General features: G+C 45.3%; 1 protein-coding gene across 5 annotated transcripts in view; it reads right to left on the bottom strand.

Moving 5' to 3' along the window:
• LOC131259261 (complexin) overlaps positions 1–12,102 on the bottom strand; it is a 150,684-nt gene that overhangs the window by 34,835 nt on the left and 103,747 nt on the right. Inside the window, exon 1 of one of the 5 annotated variants that reach the window (XM_058260714.1) lies at positions 8,729–8,955. The exons of 3 other annotated variants lie outside the window; for them this stretch is intronic. In XM_058260714.1, the coding sequence (XP_058116697.1) occupies positions 8,729–8,741 (13 nt within the window). In that variant the 5' untranslated portion in view covers positions 8,742–8,955. Of the gene's footprint in view, positions 1–8,728; positions 8,956–12,102 lie in introns of those variants that run through there. One more of the 5 variants, XM_058260715.1, reaches the window with a different exon arrangement.

Genomic DNA, 12,102 nt, shown 5'->3' with positions numbered 1-12,102 from the left:
TCATCAATATCGATAAAATATTCCGAAAATATGAGGAAACAGTCACGACAATATCGCAAGAGGAAATATAGACCAGAAGGGTATGAAGACAACGTCAACATTCGTGTAAGAAAATAGATACATAGAAAAAAAAGAAACAATATTCAAATGAAACAATTGGGCATAAACGAAAAAAGTAAGGAAAGTAGAAGGAAGAAAATCAGAGAAAGAGGAAAAGAGAAGAGAAAAGATTGTTAGTTAGTTTGAAGAATATTGTTAGTACAGAGATAGTAAGTATGGACGAAGCGAGAAAGGATAAGTAATTATGTGTGGAGTATTGTTATGTTATTAGGTATTGTACAACTACTGTTCTACTAAGATTATTTCTTCCGGTTATAATTGATAGTACGAGTATGTTGATTTCGGTAAGCATGATAGTATTGTGAATATGGTAGAAACTTTAATATATCTGATATGTAATGATTTGTACGCAAAAAGCAGCTAGTTAAGAGCATTAAATGAAAACTTTAGAAAAACAAAATAAATAAAATTTATTTGACACATTTCCTGATGTGAAAATATTTCTGTTCGTCAAAAATCATCACAAATAGGTTTTCACCCTAACGAACGCCGAATGGAGGCGCCTGGTGCGTGGTGGTGATTTAAGTGTGTTTGTTGTAACAGGGTGTGTGATGGGTTGAGAGATTTTATTTTGAAGTATTATTATGGAAGCATAGTACGATAGATAGGAAAGGGAGCTAGAAAGATAGAGCGAAAGGGTGAGAATGCGGAAAGAAAGCTTCGTTGAAAGGATGCAACTACTCCGGTAAAGCATACTTCAAAACTGAAGAGCGACTAATGGAACTGAAAAGTAAAACGGCTCGATAGCATGTCATTTGATGGAAGAACATAATACGTCCCCAGGGACTGGAGCGATTGGTATTTGGCTTTGCTATGGCAACCAGTGAGTTGAGTGTGGTTTTAAGATGAAAATTTTAACAGATTTTATTCTAAATGTGTTACGACAGAAAATCGTCGTTTTTGCTATGAAATGAGAAACTGATAAGCTGCTACAGTAATAAGCTTACCTGTACTCTACGTTCTACCGAAGTGATTTCACAATTCACCGTTAATATTAACCTTAATTTATGACTAGAATGATCGTGTAAATCTTCTGAAGAGGGCATGGATATGAACAAAATGTGTTGCAAGGTTTTCTTTATCCATGAGTAAAATTTATTTATCATACACAGAGTTGTGTAAACATTAAAAAAAAGAATGTTTTTCTCCCCCATAACTGAATATCAAAGAATGTAACCCGTTTGGATTCCTTTTGATTTAAACCCTATGCTTGGTAGAGAATTATAGTACCGGGATTTCTTGTCAGCGTACATCACCTGCTTCCAGATGGAAGGTAAATGATGAGAAGAAAAACGTGTGATTTCCGGTGCGCACCGACAACGTTCGCGGTTTCTTACTAAAAGAAGACGTAAACACGTCTTATTCGTATCGCCCAAGCGAAACGGTGTGGTTTTGGGCCTCGACATCCCCGGAGTGCCATGTCATTTTTGCAGCTATTTCGGTTTGTCATAATACGACTCGCGGACGGAGTAGGCTTTCGGTGAAGCAGTCAGCTAAGGTTTTACACGCACACGTCTTCGATGGCGCCATCGTGACAGCATGTGCCTATGTGCCGCTGAAGGGTAGCAGAGTGTGGACTTTTTTTTCCGATGTCATTAAAACCACTCGTAATATCTAGACAGACGATCCAAAGCATACTTCCGCCCGTGCTCTCGCCTGCTTCCCGTGCTTCCGGTTGCACGACAACGACAGTGTTGGCGTCGTCGACGATGGAAACGCCGGATGCGACTCGAGTGTGGGTAACATAAGTTTGCATGTAAAACATTCCTGCTCTTCGATCTTCGCCCCTTCCTGCTGCTGATTTACCATTGGTGCTGGTTGGTATACTCTCCCCCTCCCAACCCGCTTTCTCCTCCTCTACCCCGGGGGCCAACTGTTGGGGACGCATTTATAACGTTAAGTATTTTTCACATCCAACTTCACCGTGGAACGCCAACATGCCATAGACGCCAGTGACAGCTGTTGGCAGACATCTAGGAGTCATGTTACATGACAGTTTGGGTGCTGGGTTTTTTCTTCTTCGCCCTCGTAAGGACATGCAGCCGCGCGAAGCTCAGTTACACACACACATAAAACACGGGCACGAAAACATCCCCATGGTGGCGCCATCAAAACGACGGCCAGAGTGTGCCATAAAGTAGAAGAATCGCAAATACAGACCCTGCCCGAAGCCGTACCAGGAATTGGTTACGGTTTACAACGTTGCTTTCATGTATCTGCTAATGTACTTCTGTTTATCTGAACTTTGTTGATCAACTGTTCAGTTATTTTCTATTTAAAATGAGCTTCATTTCGTAAACATTGAGACTTTAAATTCAAGAATTAAATGATCAGATAGAAAATATCTGAAGAAAGATCGAAGCAAAGGGCAAAGGGTTTCCATTTTTCTTCCAAAATCCTCTTCAGCAGCTGGTTATGAAGTTGGAAAACTTTCCACCGTGGGCCATGAAACAAGAAATCGAATGGAACGTGTAACTCCATTATTATGTCGGATGTGTCCGCTGCGACAGTTTTCCAAAGAGCCATCATAACTTTGAGGGACACATCGCTGTATGGAGAGTAGTAAAACGAGCTGCCAGTGTCATCGAAACCATCAATTTTCGCCTCCCTCCAACGGACGAAATGGATGTACCTAGAGAACGAACATAAGCGAACAAATCACATTCTGTGCGAATAAAAGCAAGCACTTGAGAACGTGGTGGTAGGATGGGGGACATTTTTCTCATAAGCGTCCTCTCCTCTTCCCCACACACACACAGTACTGATAGTGGAAGGGGGATTGAAAAGAGCTTTCAGCGTTGCAGGCACCGAGACCGAGAAAGCACAAATTGATTGACCATTTCGATGGCTTCCATCCAAGCAGGCGGATGGATGGATCGTGTCGTGAGCCCTGCCGGGATTCAATCTGTTGTCCCCCGTGCCAGGTCCGCAGTAAGTCATTTCACTCATTTACTGTCGGCAAAGTGAATTACCGCGTGTCCATCATCGGATCGGCATCGTCCAGGATCAAAACCACTTCCGCAAACTGGAGTGTATAATCGAACGTTGAAATATAGTTCCGCCGTCGATGGTTGAGTGCATGTAAACTCAATCCCTCCGGCAGTCGCCAAGAGTAATCAGCGCTGGAATTCAATTAAAAACCTTCAGAGAGACTACGACCATCCTCAACCGGGGAACCCACACCGCCCCAGACCGTTTCCATTTTGTTAATCTTCCCTTGGCACAACGGCCAGTAATAAGATTCCAATGGCTTCGTGCTAACGTTATTTTCTTGGACCTACATCTTGTCAACGTCGCATCGCCCCGGGGATCGGTTTGCGGGATGAGCAGAAAAGAATTTAATAACAAATCCCCGACGCTTGCGATGGCGTCGTCGCAAAAGTCCTCACCGCGGCGCCAGGAAGCAAAGATTCGGAAATCTTGACGAATTAAAAACTTTTCTGGAAACCATCCATCCGCCGCTCACGCCGGCTGGACTTTGGAAACGATGTTTTCTTCCACCCGAACAACCTGCCAGCTTGCAACTGCTTCCGCCAGCCGGTCGGTTATCGCAATTAATTTGCGAAAGTAAATTGAAAAACTTCGGCCCGTTCGGAGGACTTTTCGTCCTTCGTCAAAATCGCGACGCGTCACGGGAAGGTTGAAGGGTATTAACTGCGGGCTGCCGCACTGATGATCATTGTGTAGTTAATTTAGAAATTGATAAATGATCATATGAAGCAACACACTTTAACTGTAGTTACTGGAAATAAATTGGCTCTCTGGGACGAAAACGATGGTCAAGTTACGGGGGGAAACTTTGGGAAAGAAATAAAATATGTTCGGACAGTCGCAATCTCTCTCGTTGCTCCCCTGAGGTGCATCCTGTCCAGCTGGAGTGGACTGTAACTTTTCCTACCATATTTTATTTGCTGTTCATTCGTCCCACCCTCAATGATGCCACTTTCATTTCCATTCCAAACTGTCCATCATCGTCAGTGTCGGACGGAGCTTTGGAGGTTCTAGTTACAAGGAAAAGACGAGGCTAGGCTTGAGGTTTACCAACCGTCTCCAGAAAAAAAAAGACTAGACAAGGACCTGAGATGTGACTCAGTCAGTCAGTACACCGACATGGCGTTACCAGCGCAAGCAACTCCCTGGAGATGGCCCGAGGAGCTGTTCGTTATTTACAACAAATCGTAAAATTATGTTGTTTGCCGGCAAGTCCGTTGCGTCCGTACGAAAGTTAGTTGAGCAGCTGGCTCGCTTCACTCACTTCGGCTTATCATCACCCGCAAAGTTGGCGCAAGTACAAATACCATTTGAGTGTTTCTTGGTACGAACTTGGGGTTCGGGTCTAAGAATACCGTTGGATGAGAAAAGCGTATTTTTTCCTTTCTATTTCTTGCGCAAGGAAACACTCAACAAGAGATAACGAACGAACTGGCGATCGTTTACAGCATGTTGGAGGGATGGAGTGGTAACGTAAAATGGAAACCACACGGTGAGTTTCAAACTCGCCACAAACTTGCTCCCATCGGTAACGAGGCGTAGTTCATTAAAATTGTAAAATTAAAAAACTTCCCATCGGCCGAGGAAAAATAGAAACCATTGGTGGTCTTTCATTGAATGAAAGGCGAAGGAAATCTTTCATCAGCGGTAGTGGGTTTTCCAATCTGAAGTGAAACATCAAACGATACATGTCTACAACAGTCGAGCGGTTTCAAACATAGGCTTCAAATATGGCCTATCTGAAGCTGACGAAGGGTCTCTCAGTTCCATCATCTCTGCAGTGGAATGAGATTGAAGTCTGTAGAGGCCAAAACAAAAAAAAAAAACATGGTAAATCCCCACTGCTACAAATAACTTTCCCCGAGGGGATAAGATCAATATCAGGTTCGAACAAAAAAAAAAAAACTGATAGGAATTTCATCACCCGAGGGAACGGCAATATTGTTGCAATGGCGTTGAACAGATAGGATCGGAAAGTAGCGCCCCATGATGTATCATGTTGAAACCATGAAAGAGAAACTGCCGAACCGGGTGGTACAAGTTCACGGAAATGCACGCTCACCATGGTGGCGTTCCCGCGGGCCGTAAAATAGTAGAAAGTTTATCTATTTTCTCATTTCCTAAGTAGTTTCTAGCGAATTCCCATGCCTTTCGAACGGAGGTTTTTCATTTCCACCGGCCGTATTGACGTATTCGATGGTTTCGAGCGATCGTCTGGGGATGGATTTCATTGCTGACGTTCTAGTCATTCGAAACTGACTGCAAGCCTTACAGACGTTGCTAAGGCGAAGGATTTGGTATCGTTGGTTGCCTTTCTGAGGGTTTTTGCATCGATACCTGATGGGTAAGTAAAAAAGCAAAGAACACATTGCAATTCTGCAAATGAATGGCTAGGATGGTTTCTCAGAACACTCAAAGGCTTATACCTCAGAGCAATTGCGTTCCCGTTCTCTGTGTATCTGAGAATCTCCGACTTGAAACAGCTACGATGTAATTCCGCCGCCGGATAGTTGCTACGTTAAGCTGAAACTCCCTCGAGCGCTTGGGATAGCGGATGGAACGGAAATACCGTGTGCTCTAGCGTCTTATCGTCTTAAGTCGAGCTACCGGTAGCTAGTCAGAACCGATAGCCAGTCTACGAAGGTAAGACGATGGTCTAATTTACAAGATTTCATTTGTACAATCTTAATTCCCACTTTGCCCAAGTGCCCGGCAAGGTGTATCACGTTTTTATTCCATCGCTTCTCGAGATCATCCCAGAGGGAATGCAGTTGGGGATCGTTCTTTTAAGTTCCTTAGTATCTCTTCTTTTTCATTTTGAAATTATCGTGCTAGGCGAATCTATGGTACAAATTCATCTGCATCCATTCCATAGAAGGTAATTCAGATGAATCGGATTGTTTGATCGTTACCTCTATACAGAAAGGGAAAATTTTCCATAGAAGCATAACGTAAGTATGAAGTAAGAAGAAAAAAAAGCTGCTCTAATTAATAGTTTTACAGTGGATTAAAAAAACCCCGTTGCAAACCCTAAAGGATTTTTTATGTGGATATAGAAGAAAGAGTTTAATTAAAATACTGTCAACGAATTAACCTCATCCTTATGGCGAAACAATGGCATTCACCAGAAACACAAAGGACGAGGCGGAGTACGGCAATGACATCTTATATAATCATACCTCTTTCACAAGATTTACCAAGAATTTCAATGAATAGTTTGTTTAATGTACAAAGTACTTATGAGTTTGTCTCTTGGATTATCATTTCAGATAAATTAATTGATTACCTAATCCTTTCGTCCGTTTCAAAAGCACCTTCGATATACGGTGGATGAATACTGTTTATACATTTATTACGATTTGACGTACGTTTGACGTTAAAGACCAAGAATTCCTGGAAGTGTCAAACTTGCGCCGCCATGACACCTTATGCAACAGGTATTTGACAGTTGTTTGACAGTCAGCCACAGGTGGTTCGGAATTAATTTACCTGATTTAATTTTGCGAAAGGGGATTTTTTATATATTTTCGACTCAGTTCAGTGTGAGGAATATTAAAGTGTGCAGAATTTTACGGAGATACGTAGAAATCTTTGGGCTCAGGAACCTTTGGGACAAATAACCTTTCTAAATTTAAAAGAAAACAATCTCTTCGTACTTGACAAACATTACACCCTACTTCATCAGCGGTCCCGTTATGATGGTAGAAGGATTAAATCTTGCCGTAAACACGTTTCCAACACCTACGCTGGCCAAGGGTGTTTCTCGGCTCAGAGTGCCGTATTTCATCCCCGACGCGCGCCGGAAGCACGCACGGACGTCGGACGTCGGCTTCAGGCTGATGACAGCAATTAGCGGGGTGTGATTCGTCTAATTGTAACGAATGTTTCCCCATGCGGGCCGTGACAAAAAGGTAAGCTCGTGTAGCGTGGTGGAAACGCCGATGCCTGCTAGACAATGCGTCCCGCAACTCCCGGCGGGCGGCGTGGCATCGGCAAGCACGAGAGATAACGTATGTGCCGAGTTGGCGTCGTCGTTATCTGGCCAAGTATCTCGCGTTTGTCATCCGAGCGAGGACCAACCGTGAACTTGGCTCGGGGGGGTAGGGGAAGGTAGGGTGGAGGTGGTCGTGAGGACGCTTCGTGTTCGAGCACTTTTCCGACCCGTGTTTTGCCAAGTGCTTGCCACGCCAGAGAGTCAGCGCGTACGGCACGAGGACGGTGGACTATTTGATCGATTTTCCCTCGGACTTTTGGGAGCTCCGGAGGGCCAAAGGGGCTGGTGGAGGGGGCTGGCCCGCAGTCGGACGGCAAAGGGTCACCGACGACGATTCACTGCAGCGCGCCTGGTAGCGTGCTATGCCGCATTGAAGCAAAACCCGTCGTTCGTTTCATCTCGTTCGTGAACCTTGCTATCGCCTTCCTGCTTTCGCTTTTCCACCGGGGGGGGTTTTCCAGCCCCCCTCCTCGGCGGCCTATCTGGCAAAGGGCCATGCGATCGTTAAGCACGCTGTGGTTCGCTTCACACACACACACAGGGTGAGCCACAAGAAGGGCACAAGCAATGGCAGAAGTAAGGCGCCTCCAAAATGGGGAGCGTACGATTGAGAAAGACAGAGCGAGCCGACCGATAAGAGGATGGAAAAGGACGGAGCCGCAGGAAGTTCAACTCAAAAGGAGCAAAAGAGAGCCACCCGATGACAGTGTCCAAAAAGGGCCGCGAGTGTGAGTTTGTGACCGTATCCACACACGGTCGTTTAGTGCCGCAATGCCGTACTATGGCAGGGAAAAGCCTCGTGACATAGGCTCAGGTCGCACCTACACATGAGTGTGTGTGTGTGCATGCACTTCGCGTTACGGAGGATGACGACGGTGCTGATGGCGATGAACTGGAAGGTGTATTTATCACCAGGGGTTTTGGTTCCAGTTGGAAAGACATACGAGGGACATCTTTAAAACGACAGTACGACAATGTTAACTGCTCGTGGTCGTTGGCGGGGCAACGATCGCCACCGATGTACCTTTTGGTTGGCTGGGAAAATAATTTCCCTCATCCAGTTTTATGTTTTCCAAGCGAAAAATGGTGAACGGAACCGGATAAGGAAGAGATAGAGACAGAGCAATAGAAGATACACTCACATACACACACATATATATATATATACAATGTACAGTAGCAGAGGGTCACACACGGTACGGGAAAAGAAAAAACACATCGATAAATACACACAGCACACAAACGGGCGAGCAAACGGAACCGATCCGATCCGGTACACGTGGAAAGGAAGCCGTACACGCAGAGGAGACGCCTGGTGGAAGGATGTTTTTTGCGCGGTTTTTCCAATGGGAGATTCCGAGCTGAGAAAACGCTTTCGTAGTCGCACGGTTGGTAGTACGATCGATGTTTATCAATACACGGGCCGCTACAACAACAAGGTTAGCGAAGAAGGCGGATGCTTTAGCCTACAAGCCTACAAGTTCGTACGCCTGTGAGGTGACTACGTTGGCTTGCTTTTGCCCGGGAAGGGGGTTTCGTTTTCTTGGCTTTGCTTTGTCGTTTAGTTTACGGTATGATAGACATTGATACAGAGCATGAAAAATCGAATGTTCCCTACCGTACCGAGAAAATTCATTTTTCTCTAAAGCGCTGTTGGTTTCACTAACTACTAGCTATCACTGGGCGCCGTGTTGGCTGGGCTGCTGGAGCTACCGTCCGGCTGGCACTGTGAGCGGTGGGTAGGTGCGGCGTGTGTGTGCTTGTGTTGTTGTTGTTGTCGTCGACTTTTCTTCTCGCTTTTCCTCCGCCGTTCGGTGTGGGGTTGGTGATGCACTTTTGGTGGCTGCTTCCTGCTGGTACGCGGACGTCCGATCGACTGACCAGCTCGCCGGGGCAAGCGCTGGCTTGAAGGGGTCGCGTCACACCGAGGACGCACTCGTGTCGGTACCTCGTGTCCCCCCGTGGGGCAGCTCTCTTCCACGTGAAAGGCACAGGCACACGCACGGGTAAACACTTGTCGAGCAAGTGCGTGACGGTACGATCTTTCCTCCGTGTGTTTATGTACTGTAAGGTCTGTGTGTTTGTGGGTGTTTTGGGGTAAGTGTGGTGTGTGCCACAACCCAGCTCGGTGTGTGTCCGGACTGGCAGCGCGCTGTATTGACTGACGCGCTGTGTGCACTGAACTGAACTCTCGAGCCACCGCGTCGTCTAACCAAAGCGAGCCTCGAACCCACGTCGCGTTCGGTGTTGGCCGCTTGCCAGGACGCGCTGCGTTCGTTCGGCCGTCTTCGGTTCGTCGGTGCGACTCGGTTCCGGCGAGTTTCCCTCCGAAAAAGGCTCCAGCGTTTCCCGGTGAGTGGAAAAACCCGCGCAACCATGCGCAGACTCCGAGGACGAGCCAGATATCGGATATCGCTTCCTTCGTGGGCACTCAGTAGCTCGGGTGTTCCGAAGAGATTCAACCTCCCCGGTGGGGCTTTGAAGAACCGGAACCGAGGGATGGAAGCGCGGAGTGGTGGGCCACGCGGCACTCGGGTGGGTTTGAATAAATTAACACCAGTGGAAAAATCGCGCCCAAGATTTACTCCTCCTTCGGGATGGTGTCGGTACCACGACGCGCCACACACCACCAGAAACCGATGCGTGCGGACACGAGTCGGTGTAAGCAAGACGGTGTAATCAAACGAAAAAGAGAGAGTGTGTGTATGTGAGAGAGATAGATAGACAGACAGAGAGAGAAAGCGATCATTTGAAGGGTTGGATTGTCAACCGAAAAGTGAACCGGTATCCGATATCCGAGAGACACAAGAGATGGGAGCTTGGGGCCGGGGAAAACTGACCCACTGGCAATACTGCCAGAGAAATCGAGCGATAAACTCCAGTCCGGCTGGGGTTGGGATGGACTGACGAACGCAACGCAGCCGAGTCATGTCAGGATCGTACCATGCATTATCTTGGATTCTGCTGGGGATTTCTGATGATTTACTTGCGCATCAATCGCATCGGGTTTCCAAAGCGCTAGTGCGAACCGATTTGAGACCCAATTTCCACATCCAGCCCGCTGGAAAATGCTTACGACACACACACATGACTGAGCGAGGTCGAAGCTGAGGGGAAACACTAAATGAAGAGGGACAAATTGTCTATTGGAAAGCTTTCTCGCCATGGCCGAAGCACCCCATCGAGCCCACGTGACGCAAGGTCGACCGGTTTCCATTGCCTTTTTCCGGCTTTTCCAGAGGCTATAATGAACTGGGTGCGTCGAGTTTACGATCCGCCGGGGGACGGCAGACAGTGACAGTGACGTCGCTGGGTGACATGTTTTCCTGTGTGGATTTATGGCGGCTTACACGAGATTTTGGGCAATGTTTTCCCCCGACCCGGGCCTCGTTGGTTTGGCGGCGGGCACGGCCACCGGAAGTGGGGAGCGTTCGGGCATCGCACGTGCAGCCTCGATCTTATTATTATTGTTATTACTATTTTCAAACGCCTTCCAGATGATGGATTCTGCCAGTGTGCGGTGAAGTCGTAAATGGAATAAGCTTGGATTTTGTTGTCCAACGGTGACAATTGGATTGGGAAGGATTTTCAGCTCCCTTTTTCATTCGTTTTCGGTAAGAATGTTTATGTGAGCCAAAGATTATACGCAACGCGTTCGTAATAAAACAGCGTAGGCTGCTTACACACTTTGTCAGTCTTGGGTATTGAAAGCAAACACCGTCAGCAAGATTTTCATAGAGAAGATGCAAACAGAGAACATTCCATCATTTATCAGTTTCGGCCAGGAGTGAAATACTATGTCTGGGAATTTGAAAGGGAATGTGAATTTTAAGCTATGGGCAAGATGCTATTCAAATAAGTTTTGAAATTAGTCGAACTCCAAAACATGGTTGAAGCCTCAAAAATGAGAACAGCCATTTAAATTCATATCATACAGGTCAATAGGAATATTTATGAGACTTTTCATAAACACTCATGACACTTTGGCTTATCATATTCAATTTCTTCAGAAAACAATTTCTTGAAAACTTCAATTCTAAGAAGTGTATTATTTTTTTTGAAACAGTTGCTTGGAATCGAAAGTTATTAAATTTAATCATATTCAAGAAATACAAATATTTTGAATTCGACTGTAAAACAAGTTTTTGATTACTTCTATCAAATTTTATCAATCTTCTATTACTAACTATACCCAGTTTTTTTTTAATTGTTGCTCGGAATAGAGAGTTTTCGAATTTAATACCTATTCACCGAATAAAACTGTTTCTTAAAGTTCTTTAAATACGATTGTATGTTATCGAGATAGTGTATATTTCAGTGGGTTTATTGGAAGCAATTAGTTTTAATGCACTCGCACACCGATCAAGTATAATCTGGTTAAATTATATCAGTCAGCAAAGGCTTTTGTATACGCAAAACAGCAAAAGCTTTTGTAAAACTCTGCAGAAGATAAATGTAAAAAATATATATCAGAGTTTTGATTGAAATATTCAACTATCTATATACCATGCATAAAGTTAGATAGGATACTAAACGATGCATTCGTTCGTTCCCTTTGCATCGAGCAGGACTTGATAATTTTAAAAAGTTCATATCTTTCATCACTTTACCATCGTTTTAACTTAAAAACAAGTTTTTTAACAAGTTACTGTGATGGTTAGCTCTGTATCGTATGCCTCGTGCGCGGCTCGTCACTGTCAACTTTTTAATACGTTTCAAGAAAAGTGAAAAAAAATGGCAACTTTTCCCATTTACGAACAACGTCATCATGAAATGCACGAACGGCTCGAACAAAGTGCAGAGCACAGCGTCATTAGGAAGCTATAAATCCCGCAATCACGCAAAAGATGTCAATTGCGTCCTCGGGAGTTCGGGGGGGAAAAAAACCGGACCGACAAAGACAAAGGCAAATGATTGCAAGTGGGGACGAAAAACAATCGGGAAGTGGGAAAAAATCCTTTGCGTCACACTCGCCAGTTCAGTTACGGCGAATTATG

Source organism: Anopheles coustani, chromosome 3 (genome assembly GCF_943734705.1).
Source record: "Anopheles coustani chromosome 3, idAnoCousDA_361_x.2, whole genome shotgun sequence".
NCBI classification, from domain to species: domain Eukaryota; kingdom Metazoa; phylum Arthropoda; class Insecta; order Diptera; family Culicidae; genus Anopheles; species Anopheles coustani.
This window is presented reverse-complemented; position numbering and strand designations above follow the sequence as displayed.